Raw genomic sequence first — 18,602 nt, 5'->3', positions numbered from 1 at the left:
CCAATAACCATTAGCCAAATAATCACAGCCTCATTCCTGTTCCGTGCCATGTGTTTCACCGTCACCTTCCAGCCGTCGTCGAGTTCTTATTGCTTGCAGGTTCTTTGGCATTACTTACATTTACTGACGGATTAATTTCAAATTGCAATCTTCAAACGTCATATCTTATTTTTCCTGTAGTAAAAATCACATCAAAAATATTTTTATTATTAATATTTTAAAACTTTATGATTCATTTTGATTAAAAAAAAAACAACAAAACGAAAAATAATTGAGTAACATGTTATCTTCCTTTGCTTTGCCTTCTTTTGATAAACTCTAATAATTATTATCCTCGAATCCGAATGCACCTTTTCAAGTATCCTTTGAAGTTGGCAATGGAAAGGAATCCCCCAACTAAAACTTAAAACACCACAAATTGCATCTCAAATAAGATTAAATTTTCTTTATTATTATTATTATTATTTTAATGGCGTTTCTAAACTAAGTAATTATTGTTTTAGTTTGATGGAAAAGAAATCTAAAGAAATGTAATTACTATTAATTCCCATTAAAACAGAAAAAAAAATCGATGAAAAAAAAAGGAGGGGAGAGTTATATAATTTGGGTCACGAACGCAGACACGAGTAGGGACCAGATCTAACAAGAGTACAAGTCAACGGAGAGCGGCGCCGTCGATCCCGCGACCAATCCTGGCCGGCGCGTCCTGCCGCAGGATCCACCTCTCGGCGGCGACTCCTACGCGCCCGGATGCGGCGGCCATGGAGGAGCGGTGGATGGGGCGTCCCCTGCGGCGGCCAGCGCCGACGGGGACGTTGCGGAGGGCGCCGCCGGCGGTCCAGTAGCGGTGGCAGGCCTTGCAGAAGTGTCGCGGCTGGTTCACGTTGTAGTTGTTGAAGTAGCAGAACTTGGTCTCCCGGCTCTTGCACCGCGGGCACGGCAGCGCCTCCTCCCTCGCCGACACTGCTGCGACCAACGCCGCCGTCCCTGTCGCCGTATGCGCCCCTTCCTCTTCCTCCTCCGCCTCTTCCTGTTGCTGCTGGCTGACTTCTCTGTCCCTCTTTCCTATCACTGTGCCGAAAAGCTTGAAACTTGGCTGAGCTTGCGGCGGCGGCGGCGGCGGCGGCGGCATCTCCTCCGCCATGGCGATCAGGCGACCGGTTGGAATTTGGAAATGGATTGTACAAACTAGAATGTAAAACAACTAAAAAGGGGGCAACCAGACGCTTCATTCTTTATATAAGTACATAGACATTTGTTTGTTTAGCCCAAAAAATTTAAAAAAAAAAAAGTTTCGCTAAAAAACTAATAAAAGTGGGGAAAGGTTTTCATAAAAAAGAAAAATAATCTCATTTCTAATATAAAAATCTCTCATAATCAATACTACGCTAGTTAATCATAATTAAAATTTACCTATATCTCGAGGAGTCGAGGTCACATCTATTTTTTCACCATGATCATAAATAGACAATAAAAGCAAGTCTAATATTAATGCTAGCTAACCCAAGACACATGTAGATTCCATTATTAAATGTTTTAAGTTTAAAGCTCCAATAATGTCTCAAGTAAAATGTAATGAGATAGAATGTATATATATACTAGTTTTTTTAAAATCTAATGAAGCTAAGTGAAGACCTACACAAACTAAATATTGTTACCATAGATCTGAATGCAACTTGATAATACAACACAACGTATTACAACATCTTTACTAATTCCCAATGCAACTCTAGCCACTACAACACTTGCATATCGAGCCAAATCAACTCTTTGCCAACATAATACTTTAATGCATGGATGGGATTTTATGCTACTGCTGTATACAATTAATTATGACAAAAGACGAATACGTTCGCCCCTACCCCCCCCCCCCCCCCCCCCCAATCCGTCTCAGGATCAGTACGGAAGAGATAAATCACGGACAACTACTGTATATGATTAATACATCATGCTTTACCATACCACCGTATAAGCATGTTGATCAAAAGATGAAAAGAATTTTTTTCACAAAGATATGTATCCATCAAGAATTGATCTTTTATTCCATTAAAGTTTTTCATCCTCTAACTAATTGGAGATCCCATAAGGGCAAAAATCTACAACTCAAGCTTTCAAGATCAGTTTGAAATTTTCTCATTAAATAATTTCTAAAATTATTAAAAAGATGTCATATCACCGTTTTGCATTAGATCAATGTCAAAGGAAATGGGAATTATTAAGTACAAGAAGATTCTCATATCAAAGAATTCTTTCAAGGAAATAAAAAAAGATTACTGCAGGCGTAATCAAATGCTCACTTCTCCACATTGGATTAAACTTTTCAAGAAGACTGCCTTCCCAGACGTAATCAAATGCTCACTTTTCCACATGGGATTAAAGTATTCAAGAAGGCATCTTCCTCCTTTTCCTTGTATTTGAAAAGTATGAGCTTTTCAAATACAAGGAAAAGAAAAGTATGAGCTTTTTCATTGTCAATGGAAACATCTTAAAAGTTAGGCAAAAATAAAAAATTTGTTATGAATTACAAAAGCAAAAGGCTACGAGGCCGGCTCATTTTTTAATCATTAGCCTTGCTTTAAACTTTGAAAAACAACAAACACATCTTCTTTTTGCCCCACGGAGCATGGTATGGTGGAAGAAGACAAGACTCAGTACCAGGCAACCAAATTCAAATCTTACATTGAGCATTTCCAAACGCATGCAGAGTTTGAACTAGTGACACCGGAGTGCTTTGCCAAGACTCATCTGTGCGGTCTAATTGGACCGAAAGCCCATATACCTAGATATAAAAAATAAAAAAAAAAATCTCCTCCTCCTTTTCTAGGGTTCATCCAACTCCATCCCACACCATCAATTTAATATAACAAGAAAATTATTTAAAGCTAACCTATTCATTATCTCTTAGTTCACCATTAATTAGAAAATCAAGCACTTGTCTTACTTGTTTATTGAACACTGTTTTGTGAAATATTATAAAATGAGAAAATATAATGGCAAAGTGAAAATTTTTGACATAATAAGATTTCCAGCCAAGTTTACCTATTGGGTAGGATAGGGGCGAGGATTTGTCGATAGTTTTTTACCACAGTACCTACATATTAGATCAATTTAATTGCAGATTGCAAATTCATCTTGCTCTTAGTGTTTTTTTCCTCCTCTCTTTGTATCCACGTAGCTCGTCTTCTTCTTCTTCAGTTTGGGAAATGAGGAAACAAAGCGTAGATGGCTAGGTTCAGGTAGATAAATAGGTCGAGAGTTTGTTCACCTCTCGGTCTCTATACATAACGCTATACTTCATCTCCCTCTTCCCAGAGAAAGTGAGTAAAAGTTATAAAAGAGCATCACAATCCACGTAACAAAACCAGTAAAAGTACAAGCCTAAAAGACCTAACTTTACAAGCAAGTGATCATCCTCATCTCAGGGGAGATGTATCTAAAGTAAAAGCATGCCAATAATAATTCTTTTTATGGGATATGACTAATAAATCATTATGATACTCTTGGACTTTTGAAAAGGGAGACCACAAGACAAGGGAGCCTACTTCGACTTTAAAGAAAGAGATAAAAGATAGGGATACCTAGTGGAGTTGCCAAATTATTTAAATATTGCACTGGGATTCCTTTACAAGCCATGCATTCTCTTCTATATTTATTCATTTTTTCCTTTTCCCCAAAAAAAAAAATGGCGCTAGCGTCTTGTTGAAAGATTAGAATGTCCAGTTAAATCGAGCTAACCAGAATTAGGCCAAATTAATTTTCACTAATGCAACACAGATTATTAGATGTAATAAGCCCCAACTTCAATCAAATAAAAAAATAGGTCAAAATAAAGAGACATGAATGTGATTTGGATATTCACTAATGCAGGATGAATCAGAAAACAATAGGAGGTGAAGGGTTCAAACTACGTCAAAAACCATATCATCTTAAAGTTCATATTTCCATGGTAACTTGTCGAGCATGTACTTAGAGTGATAGGAAACAACGAAAGGAGAGTTAGAAGTCACCTGATACAAAGATCATTGACTCCTCCCTTCCCAGAAGTACTCCGTTCTTTTAACTAAACAAGGATGAGGGAAATTATATCAGATATATCTCTATGTAATGTACGAGATTCTCTATTGAAATCGTTATTCTGAGAGAAAAAAAATATATCATATTGCTGCAGGTGGAAGATTACAAACTCAGATTTTCTCCCTGTTAAAGGAGCTAATCGGATAGAAAAATGATAGCAAAATGATAGCGAATTTGGGTTATCCATTGTTGACGATCCGGCCCCTGTACGGCCCTCTTCGGACAATAAAGGTTTCTGGTGGTTGACACTCTTCCATCCAAGTCATTTCGGAAGCCTCTATTCCACCAGGCAAAGAACCTTTAAATATTTGAATAATGAATTATGTATTGATGGTCCTCAGAGTCACCATGATAGAATTAATTCGTAAAGTGTATACCAGAAAATTTTCTTCTTGACTTCTTGAAGTAAGTGCAATCTCGTCCATCTTTTGATGAATAGGGGGGCGATAAAACATCGAAAAGAGCACAAGGAGTTACCGCTTTGAAAGAATGGATGTTGCCGCCGCTTGTAGGATAGAGAATTGTAGTTCCACAAGGCGCAGTCATCTGACCATCTCTGACAATCTTTGTTGGTCTAGCTGAAAAAATAATGCTAAGATGATTTAAATGCAATTATCAACCGCAATCAAAGCACCAATAACAAAATAACTTTTTCCTGGCATATGTTAATTATTTTTTATTAATATTAATTGGTCAAAATTACTTAGACATTAAAAATGCTGGTCAAAAGTGCTCCAATATTGGTCATACCAATGCAACATTGGTCAAAACTATTATAATGCCAATTTGGCTAAAAGTGCTCAAATACACTATTATAATCGTTCTGGCTAAAACTACTACAACATGAAGCACTTTCTTTTCTAAAGTCAAATAATCCAGGGCTATCAAAATTGCTCTAAATATTGTCAAAATTGTTCCAACTTGATCAAAATTGATCCAACTTAATTAAAATTATTCCAACTTAGTCAAAACTACTACAATGTATTGAACTGGTTGAATAAAAGGAGTAATTTAGAGAGAAAATTTAGCATCAGACGTTGCTTTGATATTTTTTCAACATAGAAAACTCTTTTGATGACAATGAATAATAAAGGATGCTCTTTTAATTTTTTTCCCCATGTAATAGAAAGAGATTTAAATGACGTGAATATTACTAATTATTATTATTGTTATTTTTATATACCAGGTATCCATATCTTGTGAATATTACTAATTATATACCTTTGTAGCCTGGTCAAATAATTGCAACATACAGCTTGATGATGATGATAACACAATAAATGCTAAAATGTTACACTAAATTATTAGTACGACTTCAATTAGAAGAGATAACCAACCATTTATTCACAAGAGAAGGCAATTACATTGATCTGAAAGCATCTCCAATCATCTGAACTAACAAGTAACAAAAATAAGCATACATCTGAATAAACAAACGTTTGTCAAACAAGAGGGTTTTAATTATCATAGCTAACAAAATAATGTTTACAGAAAAAATGGCATATACCTTGGGAAGCATCTATTGGTTCTTCAGTATCAATCCAGTCATATGATTTGACAAACATTGTCCCATAAAGAACCTTGCTGAGCACGGTCATCCCTGGATGATTATGAAGCGGAATAACAGACAAAGGTGGCATGCAGAAGATCCCGATCTGCATCATAGTTGGAGAACAATCAAGATAGCATTAGCATCATTTAAATTCATTGTAAAGAGAAATATGCTGCAATAGTCAAGAACCCAGAGAAATGCAGCAAGTTGTGCAACTTATATGAGACACTCTGGAAAAGGATTCAGATGCTTACAGAAAACTCATCACACTCGTGTACATGCAGATACTTGATAGGAGGTGGACACAGGTTACTTCCATTACGCACTCTTCTTCCATTTGGACCTTGCATGGAAAGTGTCCACCCACGTGCTATCTGAGCCTCAGTTTCAAGTCCCACATCAGAAGGATTGATATCATCTGAAATAATAAAAATGAGAAATTGAAAATAAAAAGTACTAGATATTGTTTATACTAATTAAACAAATTGGTTAAATTATAAAACATAGTTTATTGTAGGTTATTGATTGAACAAATTTTCCTAATGTGGATTTAATCAAGAAAGATGTATGAATAAATATAAATTAATACAATAATGATGACAAATGGAAAAGGAGGTAAATGTGTTCAAGATGTGGAGGTCTAAAATATTTTCCAACTGCAGAAAAGTGGTCCAATTTGGTAGCCAGGACACAGAACTACCTCTCTATATCTAAAAAGGGGGAAAAAATGTGAACTTGAAGATGTTAATATCAACATCAACCGGTGAATCTAAGCACACACATCCAATTTACAACAAATGCCCAAGACAAGCAATCCAGTATGGTAGCTAGAGCAAAAATCTCCAACACTTGATGAACACCCAAAGTTTCACATCAGAGTATAATAACATGATTCTATCATTTTCTTTTCACGTGCTGCAAGACATCTCAACAACTAGTTCCCTGAATATCCAAATCATTCAATAACCATTAGAAGCAAAATCTTTAACATGTAGTCAAGTGCAAAATAAACATGAATAAATGACCAGGAAGCCCATCCAACCATACTGAAACTGCTTAAGGCTCAGAATAGTCCAATTCAACCCAAACTATGTAGGCCCACACATCCAGGACTGTTTATGGCTCAGGACTGCCCAACATATTCCAAAATGCATAGACAATTGGATGTATCTCATACACAAAGGGCCAAAACAACCTTAATTTGATGAGGTGGAACTAAGGAGACAAGGATAATCAACAGACATGAAACAAAACAAAAATAAGGATAACAGATGAATCATAAAGTGTTATAAATAATGGATAAAAAGTACGTGCACTTGGAATTGATTAAAAAAATAGCTTTATGGACTTGTATGCCACTTGGCAATGCTCTTCTACAAGTAAAATCCATTTAACCCACACTTCTGTTGCTTGAACCACCAAGGCAAAGTGGGTGATTTACAGATTTTTTAAATACACAAGGAACAACAAGTTGAGATCCTCAGAAGAATATATGTGGATAAGAATCCAACTAAGAAAAGACCAGTACAAGGAGAAATTAAGCACATTGCTAAAACTTTAAACCGTTTCTAACCATTGAAAGGATGACACTGAACATAACCCTACAGCGTGTTATTGTGGAATTGTCTAATTCATTTAATAGTAGAAATTAATATTGGGCCATTAATTCATATGGCCAATATGAGGTCATATATTGGCCTCAACTATAATACAGATTGAATATTTTACCATGCAATTATTACTATTAAGAAGTTTCAGATTCATATCATTTACCAAATGAGTAAAAGTAGATCAACTTCAGGGGAAGATAAATCACATCAACTATCATTACCACCAATCAAAAATATAAAGAATGTGTCACTGCAAAGAAACTACAATTCTCACCTAAACAAGACCGTACATGTTCAAGAGCTTCTTCAGATATTGGTCCCTTGCCGTTGAATGATACTTTACAGACCTCATATAGTCTTCTAATTGCAGGCATACTGCAGGATGGGGCCAAGTAGCCTATAGATAAACCAACCAAAAGCTTCCAACTGGTAACGTGTATCAATCAGGAACTTCAAGTGAACCAGTGTTTATCACGGGGGTACCAAGTGCATAGCTCTATGGTAATGAATGACAAAGTGTCACTTCAATGGAAAGAAAGAAAAATTGTACTGATTTGTTTCTATAAGCAAAAAATCTGCAACAATTTGAGCATGCCCTTATTTATGAAGTTCAACAACAACAAAAGAAATCTAACACTTTCGCAATGATCCTTATTTTTCTTTTTCATAAAAAAAATATAATCTTACCATAAACGTATATTGAACTTCTCCACCTTACGACAGAAGTGGGGAAAAGAACTGGACGAGTCTACCGAATTCAAATTAAAGAAGATATTTCTCAGATAACTGGAATAAGGAATCATGGTTTTAAAGCAATCGACAGAATCGAGTGGTTCAGTGGATCGTCATTTTTACGCTAGATAACCCAAAGCGAAAATACTCCTTGTTTCTGAACCGACACTTTCAGCATTCCAAAAAAGAAAAAAGTGGAACAGAGCACAAAAGATAACGGCAAAGAAAAAGCAACAACGGGGAAAGACGAGCAACCTCCACAATAAACTCCGACCATAGACAATCACCGAATCCCGCTGTTGTAGAAACCCAACTCATCGAATCTAAAACAACCATAACAGAGTCCAAACAATCCTAAACCAGATACACTCAGAAAAGAAACTGAGAAAAAAAAAAGAAAAGAAACCACTCTCAATTAACAACATAGACATAGAAACACGAAAAGAATGCGAGCTTCGTGGTTCTCACCTCGTAGTTAGGGTTCAATCGCGGCTATTCTCGGCAGACGATGGAGAGATCGAGAATGACGAGCGACGTGCGAAGAGCGACGAGTACTCGCCAGGTGCGTTTTGGGGCAGATGGATCCGCATCACAAATAAATAAACAATTCAATACTAAATATATTAATTGCGGAATAATAAACGTGGGGCTTGCGAGCGGAAACATATCGCAGGTGCGACATATCCACTGCAACGTAAACCATACCTGTTTTCGTCTACCAACAGATTTCCTCGTGTCAGTGGTGAACGTGGGCCCAGAGAGACCCCGGTTACGTCCAGTATCGGGACCGGTAATATCTTGCGTGTGGAAATAAAGTATTGAGTCTATTTCGGACGAGGAGTTCCAGGATTCATCCGCCGGCGTACGATCGATTGACCGAGCCGCGCGTCACCTTAGACGTCATCTGCCAATCCGCTGTGGTCGCTCCGACACGGCGCGCCGGGTAAAGCGGGCACGTTACGAAGTTTTTGTGGGTGCTGAAGCGTGTCGCCTGTGTTGGAAGGCAGATCGAAAGGCTCCGAGCAGATTCGAAGTTCGGGGATCAGTCACGACACGTAAGGCTGTAAATGAACCAAGTGTTCGTGAATAAATTTAGTGTTCGGCTTAGTAAGAGCTTGTTTATGTTCGTTCAATATATATAATATTCGTGAACAATGTTCATGAACAACGTTCATGAACAATGTTTGCGAACCATATTTATTAATAAAATTCTTTTCAATATACTAAATAAATAATAAAAATAAAATAAATAAATAAATAAATTTAAACTATCAACTCAATAACTATTCAAACAACTAAAAATTTCAAATAATCAAACAAGCTTGAATTGAGAGCTTGATAACATCTTAACGAACCAAGCTTAAGTTCATAAAAAATAAACCAAGCCAAGCTTGAACACTCATTTCAAAAGCTTAGTTCATTTTAAACTCGGTTCGGCTCGACTTAATTACCTTATCAAATAAATTTGAACACCCCAAAGTTCGACTTAGTTTGTTTATAGTCCTAACGAGATGAAGCACGTGGACATGATCGCTGTGGAGCCTGCTGCCTGTCTCTCACGACGCACGTGGGCTCCGCCCATTTATGTATTTAGGCGAACAAAATAAAAGAAGAAATATCGATATGAAAAAGAAACACGAGTAAAGACATAAGAATACTGTTAATTTAAACCGACAAAGATCTTATAAATAATATGCACGTGGTTTGTTTTTGTCATGCTACATAAATACGAAATTTACTAGTGGATAAAAGTATCTTATATTTTATTTCAAAAAATATATATATCTAAGCTATTTCTATTTTAAGTAATTTTTTAAATTATGTTTTTATCAATAAAAATTAAAAGATGTTCTATATTTGAATAATTTTAATTAATATTAAAATAATTTTAATTAAAACCACTTAGAATAATTTTTATTGGCGCAGCGGACGATAAGAGGAGATTAATTGTCTGAAATAGAAAAATAAAATTTCTTCCCGATCCTTAGACCTACACTAGAAACGTAATTAAAAATAGAATTAACAACTTAAAAAAAATAAGTGAAAGATCACTATTTACTTGATTACAACCTAGTTGGTTGTTAATCTAAGACGATTGAAAAGCAATCTCCTTCTCTGAAGACGGATAAATCTTTTACACACATTGAAGGTTCAGAAATAACTAGAAAAGTGATTACAGAAGTTGTTATTAATTTCTTAGCTTTATAGGGTTTTTTATTGCCCCTGAAAAATTTTATCTGTGGCTTGAAGATGCCTCCAAAGGAGTTAGAGGGCGCCTCCAGCGAAGCGCAGTGGATAAAGATTTATCCACTGTCAACGGGTAACTTTTTGGTTGAAAGCGCCTTCCATGCTCATGGAGGGCGCCCTCCATACCCATGGAGGGCGCCCTCCATGCTCATGGAAGGCGACTTCCACCTGAAGGTTGCAGAGGCGTCTTCAATGTCTTTTAAAGGCGCCTCTAGCAACATGTATAGTCTCCATATGCTCTTCTGCTGTTTCGTTCGCCTGAGTAATTACGGATAATCGAAATAGAATTCACCCGAACTCAATTTTTGACATTCTCCTCGAACAAGCTTCCGCTCTAACTTCTCGTCCCTCGAACGTTGCGTACGTTCTTCTCGTACATTAGTGTACTCTTCCGCAGCACCTCGTTCCTCGGATGTACCGAGTTTGTTGGCTCTCTTCCCATGTCATCCTTCTCACTAACTGCGTCTTCCGCTCGATTTTTTATGCTCTTAAATTCCTGTACACTTAGACATAAAGATCAAATCAAAATATGATCTAACTTAATTTAGTTGATCACACCAAAATAATCATGAGATCTAATAATTTTAACTAAAATTATTATAACAATGCTACAACAAAGATATTTTACAAAATAAAAGATAAAACAGCCACCCTTTGAATATATTTTTATGAGGCACCTTTTCGACTGTAACAAAAATATAAAGAAGGAATGAAAATAGTTCGTCTTAAACATATTATTTGCTACTTTTGTACTTTTTCGGTTTAAATTGAACCTTCCCGTTGTAGCCACTTGTCTTGGTAAAAATAGCTTTCTAATTTTGAACCTTGCACAATCCACATCGTCCATTTCTATCAAACTCTAATTCAATAAATTAAAATTGACTTAATCAGAGAATAATTAATGGTGGAAATAGCACAAAAAGTTACACTTAACCATACTTAGCTGGATGGAGGCAGCGAAAAGCATTTGAATGGCTCAGCGAGGAACAGGAAGGATTGATTGATTGATATTGCTACCTTGTTTTGGTGACCTGCGATGGCAGTTGAGTAGAGTTCCGATCGACAACCACCGCCGGTCATGGAGAAGAAGGGCGCCGTGACCGTGCTGATGAACCGGTACGAGCTGGGGAGGCTGCTGGGGCAAGGCACGTTCGCGAAGGTGTACCAGGCGAGGAACCTTGCCACCGGCGCCATCGTCGCCATCAAGGTCATCGACAAGGAGAAGGTGCTCCGGGTGGGGATGATCGACCAGATCAAGCGCGAGATTTCGGTGATGCGCCTCGTCCACCACCCCAACATCGTCGAGCTCTACGAGGTGATGGCGACGCGCAGCAAGATCTACTTTGCGATGGAGTACGTCCGCGGCGGCGAGCTTTTCAGTAAGGTGGCCAAGGGGCGGCTAAAGGAGGACGCCGCCCGGAAGTACTTCCACCAGCTGATCGCCGCCGTGGACTTCTGTCACAGCCGCGGCGTCTACCACCGGGACCTCAAGCCGGAGAACCTGCTGCTGGACGAGAAGGGCGACCTTAAAGTATCCGACTTTGGCCTCAGCGCGCTCGGCGCCTCCCGCGGCCGGGACGGGCTTCTCCACACCACCTGCGGCACGCCGGCGTACGTCGCGCCGGAGATCATCAGCAAGAAAGGATACGACGGCGCCAAGGCCGACATTTGGTCCTGCGGTGTCATCCTCTTCGTGCTTCTTGCAGGGTACCTCCCTTTTCACGATTCGAATCTGATGGAGATGTATCGAAAGATCAGCCGCGGCGACTTCCGGTGTCCCTATTGGTTCCCTTCCGACGTGAAGAAGCTACTGCTCCGCCTTCTGGAGCCAAATCCCGCCGTTCGGATCACCGTCGCCAAGCTCATTGAGAACCCCTGGTTCAGGAAGGGATATTACAAGGCGATCAACCAGCACCAGGCGCAGATGAAGCGGGACGAGAGCCTGGGCGACGTCCGCCGGGCGTTTGCCGACGAGGAAGGGCAGGAATCGGAGGACGATAGCAAAAGGCAGTCTTTTTCGGGGGAGCCATCGAGGACGACGTCGCCGGTGAGGCCGGAGCGGCTGAACGCGTTCGACCTGATCGCACGGTCGCCGTCGTTCGACCTGTCAGGGCTGTTCGAGGAGGACTCGAATCATGGTCCGCGGGCCTCGGAGGCGCGTTTCACGACGCAGAAGACGACGGAGGCGATCGTGTCAAAGCTGGAGGAGATCGCACGGACGGAGCGTTTCCGGCTGAGGAAGGAGAAGGAGGGAGTGGTGAAGCTGGAAGGCAGCCGGGAGGGGCGGAAGGGGCAGCTCGCGGTGGAGGCCGAGATCTTCGAGCTTACGCCGGCGCTGTACGTGGTAGAGCTCAAGAAATCGGCCGGTGACACGCTGGAGTACCAGAGGTTCTACAACCAGGGGATGAAGCCGTCGCTCAAAGACATCGTGTGGAAGTGGCAGCTGGGGGAGCAGTAGCCACCGCTGCCAGCTCTTCCGGCGCCGTACCTGCAGTCGCCGACGGATGCAACGAACGCACGAATGACCCCACCTCCCTTCAATTCCCATGTGCCCCTCTTCCCTTGTACTGCACGTCACCAAACATCCACCGGAGTTTGGAGCCCTTCTACAACTGCCATCAATCCAATTACCACAATAAATTATGTGTGTGTTGTCAGTCTTATTTAGAACATCTTATGAATGTATGCGATAGATCTCTGTACAATTGTTTCAAAATGAGCAAGATTGCAATTTTATTTTTTAAGATGCAACTGAGAATATTGTGTACTAGTAAGAAATCTAAGGAAAACTGAAGCTACAGAAAAAAGAACAGCAGTGGAACACAATTACAAGAAATAGATTTGCAGAAGCGTGATCATATTTTACAGGATATTAGCTGAAAAAACAGGTCTTCAGATCTTGCACAACGAATAAACTTTAGTTTATCAGTGCAAGAGAACAACAATTTATGATGCCAAATAAAACTAAGCGGTTAGAACCGAATCACTTTGGCCTTGAGGCATAAGATTCATCAGCAAATTCAATATCACTGATAGCTGAAATCTAAGTAATAAGAAGATTTGGATGAAAATAAGAGGTGTAATCTCAGAAAACCTTAGAACAGTGACTACCCAACTGGCACACTTGAATCTGCTCGACCCATTTGGATTGTTCCTCTGGTAATGAATGTATCCATGACTGCAATTGATTGCCATGTTCTAATTCAGGAATTTGATATTGGTGCACTCCTGAACTAATGCCGTCAAAGTCACAGAAACTATAAGTTCAACTGCAACCTGAAAGGAAAAAAAAAACGAAAACAAACAAACAAAAAAAAAAAGAGAGAAATCCCAATCTGATCTCTTTAGTAGCATCTCTTATCAGTAACCAAATTGTTAGTATAAAAGAAAATATGTGGATTTAAGAAAAGAAAAAGATATCTTTCTGCAATTATATGAGGTGTGTTCCCCCAATGAAATTTCATCATCAAACAATAGACAGCGTCATAATAAAACACAGAATACAGATCAACGCATGCTCAACTAAGATTGTGATATATCTAAATGAAATGCAGCTCCTTTGAGTAAGTTTCTGATATATCTAAATGATATGCAGCTCCTTTGGTATGCTGCTCTGTGAAAGATCAATCATGGATAGAAAGGAAGACTCAGAGTAAACCAATGACTGTTACTCTACGTCCTAACTATCAAAATAATAACCAAGTTTGGAGAACAAACGTATGCCAATTAAAAGTTCCCACAGAAATCTAAAATTGTTTACAAAGTTCCCCATTTTAGCTCGTGCCTACTGTCTCTCGTTACTGAGATTGAATTCTTGAAATTACTGAAAGCTTATGACTGCATAATTCAAAGTCTAAACGAGAGAAGAGAGAAATGCAACACTAAGTCAAGAACAACTAATCAGGTTTTCAAACTTAGTTGGGTATAAAAGATCAGTTCAGATCCTCTGGTCCGTAATCCCTGATCATTTTCTGGTTCCTTCCACAATTTACACATCGGATCGTGGTCAGAATCATGCCAAAATTGGTTGCGATATCCCCTGGATCCACCTTCCCACCTAGATTATAACTTTTGGTAGAGCCAAGCGGCCGAAGGCCGCTAGTGGTGGACAAGCCGCCCCCTTCTCGGCACCATACAGTCTACCCATCGTCAGCAGCCTCCGACCGCCTGACTTGACCCAATACTATAACCTAGGTGGAAAGATGAAGCTAGGGGAGATCACAACTAATTTAACCGGATTCCATCCACGATCCAACGTAAAAGGACCAGAGATTACGGATTAGAGGATCTGGGCTCATAAAAGATAAGAGACATACAACATAAGCATGTGCCAAACATGTATAAATCTTCATACATACAAAAGTGATAAAGTTGTAATGCTCTCTTATCCTCTACATATTACCACTTTGGCACTGCAATATGATTTACTATTGCCAAGTCTAGGAGATCATACAAAAGAGATTTTGGTAAAATTTGTTTATTTTTGTCCACTATTTGATGGAGCAGGGTTGGGTTGTGAGTCTTCTGATTCAGACCTTCAAAGACATTGAATTGAGATGGCTTGGTCGGCAAGCAAGTTAGAAAGGCAGAGCATGAGGAGATTTGAAAGAGAGGCATCATGCATATGCCCAACAAAGTAACACTCCATCTTTAACCCCTCAAAATCACAGGGAAAGAGAGAATTTGTCCAAGGCAAATATTGATTGCATTCCATACAAAAGGGATATTTATAGAGGTGAGAATCTAACGTTAATAAGAAATTTGAAATCTTTCTACACATGATGATGGCAAAAGGCTAATATGCTCGTCCCCAGCGTCTCCGCCAACCCGTCCCAGGACCAACACAGAAATCTTTCTACACATGTTAACTAAAGAGGTTGGTTGGCATTAGCTTAATTATGCAGAAATTGCCAAATAAAGTGCAAATATTGTTATTTTCCAATCTTATATCAGCATTTTTTATGCCAAGGGTTTGCTTAGGATGGACATTCATGAGTTCTAGTCATCATTTCTTACCAAACGGCATATTGGTAATATCCAATTTATTATATTACTTTAAAAGCATACTTCAAAATATTGTTACATGACAATCGGCAAGGTTTAAATATATTGTTCCGTTGCCCGATCAACATGCTGAATTGTATGGGACAAGGAACAAAAACTATAATCTCATTCACCAATCGTCATCACAAGTCCATTGGAAGCCTTCTCCGCCAACCAAATGTTATGTTTCTGTATTTAAAAGCTCGTTCATCAATTCATCAGAAATAAATTTCATGTTTAAAAAAGGTAAAGGTTCACATATTATGTTTCTGTTTCCCTCGTTTGTTTACTTTTAGTGTCAATAGAGCAGTGCTCTTATGCAGGTATTTGAGAGTTTTCATCAACTGACACAACGCCTGTAAGATTACCATTAACTCTTCACATTTCATTGAGTATTATTTACATAATCAACTCTTTTACCTACATACAAAAATACACAAGAAAAATAGTTTGTACAAGGGTAAAAATTAGCAAACAAGGAAGAACTTGGACAATCTACAGACGAGCACAAGCACAGATATGGACACATAGAGGAACACAACTATACTTTCCAGAAGCTTGATCATTCATCACACTCAATAATTAGCTAGATAATAAGGTAGTGAAGGTAGATACACTTAGAAAAGCTTGTACCAAGTTAATTGGAGTATTAATTGGTGATGCGCTGAAAAAATATCGCCGCAGTTCTTACTTGATGAGCTTCAAGATGGAATGTCTTCAATGAATATCCCTGGACATGATAGAAACAAATAGAACAAAAGATTTGGAAGGAAATTTCAAATTGAAAACCAAATAAAGTTCTACATAAAGCATAAGGTGCATGTACCAAATGTTTAATTCTCAATTCTATCATATGTATATGTGATAAGAAGATTTATAATGAATCCAAGTTCAAATATGATATATGCTGAGTTTAACCTATTGCACATTAAAATTATACTATTATCCATGGCACACAAGTAAAAATACTGTCCCTTTGAGGTTCCCCCCTCCCCTCCTTAATGAACTCTTGAAAGAGTTCATAGTGCATAGATGATAAACATAAACCTGTTTGTTTGAGCTCTCTATGAACATGTTCAGCAAAATTATGAACAAGCTAGAGCATGTATGAGTTCAAGGTTGACGACCTTGTATAAACTAGGTTGAAGACAGCCTTCATGAATTCATTAAGCCAGCTAATGGTCGATATTGAGCAAGGTAGAATCTTTATTATCATTTAGTAATGAAGAAACTGGTTTGAGCATCCTCACGGAATAACAAGAATGTTGTTATTTAAATAATAATAGATTTAAGTCAACTGAAACTTACTTTGCAACTCTAAGAAGATGTCCAAGTAAATTGTAAACATAAATCTGTAAATCTAGAAAACACCTGGCTCTGATTATGAAAGATGAATTTTAAAAGTATCAACAAAAGAAAAGTAAACTCATTCATTTACAATCTTAAAGGAACCAAAGAATTTTGTTGTTTATCCTAACAAATTTTGAACAATGACAAATAAATATTAATATAAAGATGGATAAAGTTATACCTCTTTCTTAGGACTTCATCATGAAGCTTTCTTCCCTGAGTGAGCGGACTCGTACACAAAGTGCTGCAATCCAGGCTTCAGTTCCTTCCTCCAGAACTCTTCGTAAGCTTCACTATCCCCAGCTTTCTTCTTCACCTCAACCACAACGATTGAAGGTGTGAGTTCAAAAATCTCAGCTCCAATCGTCAATGGTCCCTTCTCCCCTTCCCTGGTTCCTTCCAAACTCGCTCCAGAATCGTTTCTCCGCACAGTGAAGCTTACCACTTTGGCAATCTCCTCTAATTTCGATATGATCGTTGCCACAGACTCCTTGGACAGGAACCTCGTCTCATCCCCTGTCTCTCCAAACAAACCAGAGAGATCGAATGCCCTAGAGAAGGATATGACATCAAATGCATTGAGACTCACCGGCCTCCGCATCCCTTTCCTCCGCCGCTTCTCCTCCACTAGTGTTGCGGGGCAGGAGACGGCGGAGCAGTCAGATTCAGTTTCCCAATCTAAAGTCACATCGCCCTGAACTCTATCGTCCTGTAGATCGGGGTCTTCCGGGCAGCGCAATTGGTAGTCGTCTAGGACCGGCCGGAAGCCTTTCTTGAACCACTTGTCCTCCATGATTTCCGGGATGGTGATCCGGGTCTGGGCATTAGTGTCCAGAAGGCGACGTAGAAACCTGTAGAGATCCTGCGAGAACCAGCGCGGGCATCTGAAATCTCCTTTATAAATCTTTCTATACATTGCGACAATATTGGCGTCCTGGAACGGGAGATAGCCGGCCATCAGTACGAAGAGGATGATACCACAGGACCAAATGTCGACCTTGGAACCGTCGTAGCCCCTCCTCGAGAGAACCTCCGGCGCGACGTACGCTGGTGTTCCACAGAGGGTGTGCAGAAGCCCGTCGCCTCCACGGCACTGATCGGCCACGGCCGAGAGTCCAAAGTCGGACACCTTCATGTCCCCGTTCTCGTCCACGAGCAGGTTCTCCGGCTTGAGATCGCGGTGGAAAACGCCGCGGGCGTGGCAGAACGCCACCGCAGAAATCAGCTGCTGGAAGTAGCGGCGGGCGGTGTCTTCCTTGAGCCGTCCCTTGGCGACGCGGGCGAAGAGCTCCCCGCCGCGTACGTACTCCATCACAAAATAGATCTTTGACCTAGTGGCCATGACCTCTAACAGCTGCACGATGTAAGGGTGGCGGACGCGGCGGAGGATGGCGATCTCGCGCTTGATTAGCGCGACAAGCCCCAACTTCACTATCTTCTCCTTGTCCAGGACCTTGATAGCCACATCCTCTTCCGTCTTCACGTTACGGGCGACGTACACCTTCGCGAAGGCTCCGGCGCCAAGAAGCTTACCAAGCTCGTAGCGGCCAAGCAGAAGCTTGGCCTCCGTCTTCACTCGCTTGGCCGGATGGCACTCCAACCTCGCCGTTTCTGCCTCCGCCATCGACAAGGCAATCGAATCCTCCCCAACGTGAGACGACTCGAAGCTCACTCGTCTCCCCCTCCCACGGCAAAAGGGTTAGGGAGAAACAACCAACAGCAACGACGAATCAAATGTGAAGGGTAATGGGTGAAGGGCATTCATCCCGGTATATATCGAGATACGGCTCGACTGTAGCGTCCACCACGATAAATGAATAAAACGTCCGGTACAAAAGAATTTTGACATAGCGTCCGTTATCTACTGATTTCCAATATTTGACTATAATTTTAAAATGTAAACTCATAGAAACATGCATGACATTATAGAATTGATACGAATTAAACAAATCGATTTTTTTTAATATTTTTATTTATTTTTTATTAATATTTTT

At 39.8% G+C, this 18,602-nt stretch overlaps 4 protein-coding genes across 8 annotated transcripts; 1 reads left to right on the top strand and 3 right to left on the bottom strand.

Annotated features, from left to right (window-relative positions):
- Positions 1-572: 572 nt before the first annotated feature.
- LOC121989825 (cyclic dof factor 4-like) lies at positions 573-4,326 on the bottom strand. 3 transcript variants are annotated; one of them, XM_042544105.1, is made up of 3 exons: positions 4,185-4,326; positions 4,008-4,060; positions 573-1,188 (listed from the first exon to the last, which is right to left on the bottom strand). In XM_042544105.1, exons 2-3 carry the CDS (start codon positions 4,021-4,023, stop codon positions 656-658), a joined length of 549 nt encoding a protein of 182 aa, XP_042400039.1. In that variant the 5' UTR covers positions 4,024-4,060; positions 4,185-4,326; the 3' UTR covers positions 573-655. The 3 variants fall into 3 exon arrangements, with proteins under 3 accessions (XP_042400039.1, XP_042400038.1, XP_042400037.1); XM_042544104.1 differs by having other exon boundaries at positions 4,181-4,321; XM_042544103.1 differs by lacking the exon at positions 4,185-4,326 and having other exon boundaries at positions 4,008-4,157.
- On the bottom strand, positions 1,360-8,559 carry LOC121989824 (plant cysteine oxidase 4-like). Of its 2 annotated transcripts, none has more exons than XM_042544102.1 (6): positions 8,437-8,559; positions 7,511-7,732; positions 5,881-6,044; positions 5,582-5,729; positions 4,452-4,652; positions 1,360-4,372 (listed from the first exon to the last, which is right to left on the bottom strand). In XM_042544102.1, exons 2-6 carry the CDS (start codon positions 7,608-7,610, stop codon positions 4,254-4,256), a joined length of 732 nt encoding a protein of 243 aa, XP_042400036.1. In that variant the 5' UTR covers positions 7,611-7,732; positions 8,437-8,559; the 3' UTR covers positions 1,360-4,253. The 2 variants fall into 2 exon arrangements, with proteins under 2 accessions (XP_042400036.1, XP_042400035.1); XM_042544101.1 differs by lacking the exon at positions 8,437-8,559 and adding an exon at positions 7,924-8,022.
- A 2,593-nt stretch (positions 8,560-11,152) lies between these two features.
- On the top strand, positions 11,153-12,956 carry LOC121989822 (CBL-interacting protein kinase 5-like). Its single transcript, XM_042544098.1, has one exon. The coding sequence runs from the start codon at positions 11,294-11,296 to the stop codon at positions 12,671-12,673; it is 1,380 nt and encodes a 459-aa protein (XP_042400032.1). The 5' UTR covers positions 11,153-11,293; the 3' UTR covers positions 12,674-12,956.
- LOC121989821 (CBL-interacting protein kinase 19-like) lies at positions 12,690-18,347 on the bottom strand. 2 transcript variants are annotated; one of them, XM_042544097.1, is made up of 3 exons: positions 16,790-18,347; positions 13,332-15,988; positions 12,690-12,827 (listed from the first exon to the last, which is right to left on the bottom strand). In XM_042544097.1, the coding sequence occupies exon 1, from the start codon at positions 18,230-18,232 to the stop codon at positions 16,808-16,810; it is 1,425 nt and encodes a 474-aa protein (XP_042400031.1). In that variant the 5' UTR covers positions 18,233-18,347; the 3' UTR covers positions 12,690-12,827; positions 13,332-15,988; positions 16,790-16,807. The 2 variants fall into 2 exon arrangements, with proteins under 2 accessions (XP_042400031.1, XP_042400030.1); XM_042544096.1 differs by having other exon boundaries at positions 12,717-12,827; positions 13,310-15,988.
- Between the last annotated feature and the right edge of the window lie 255 nt (positions 18,348-18,602).

This window comes from Zingiber officinale, chromosome 6B, assembly GCF_018446385.1.
Source record: "Zingiber officinale cultivar Zhangliang chromosome 6B, Zo_v1.1, whole genome shotgun sequence".
NCBI classification, from domain to species: Eukaryota; Viridiplantae; Streptophyta; class Magnoliopsida; order Zingiberales; family Zingiberaceae; genus Zingiber; species Zingiber officinale.
This window is presented reverse-complemented; position numbering and strand designations above follow the sequence as displayed.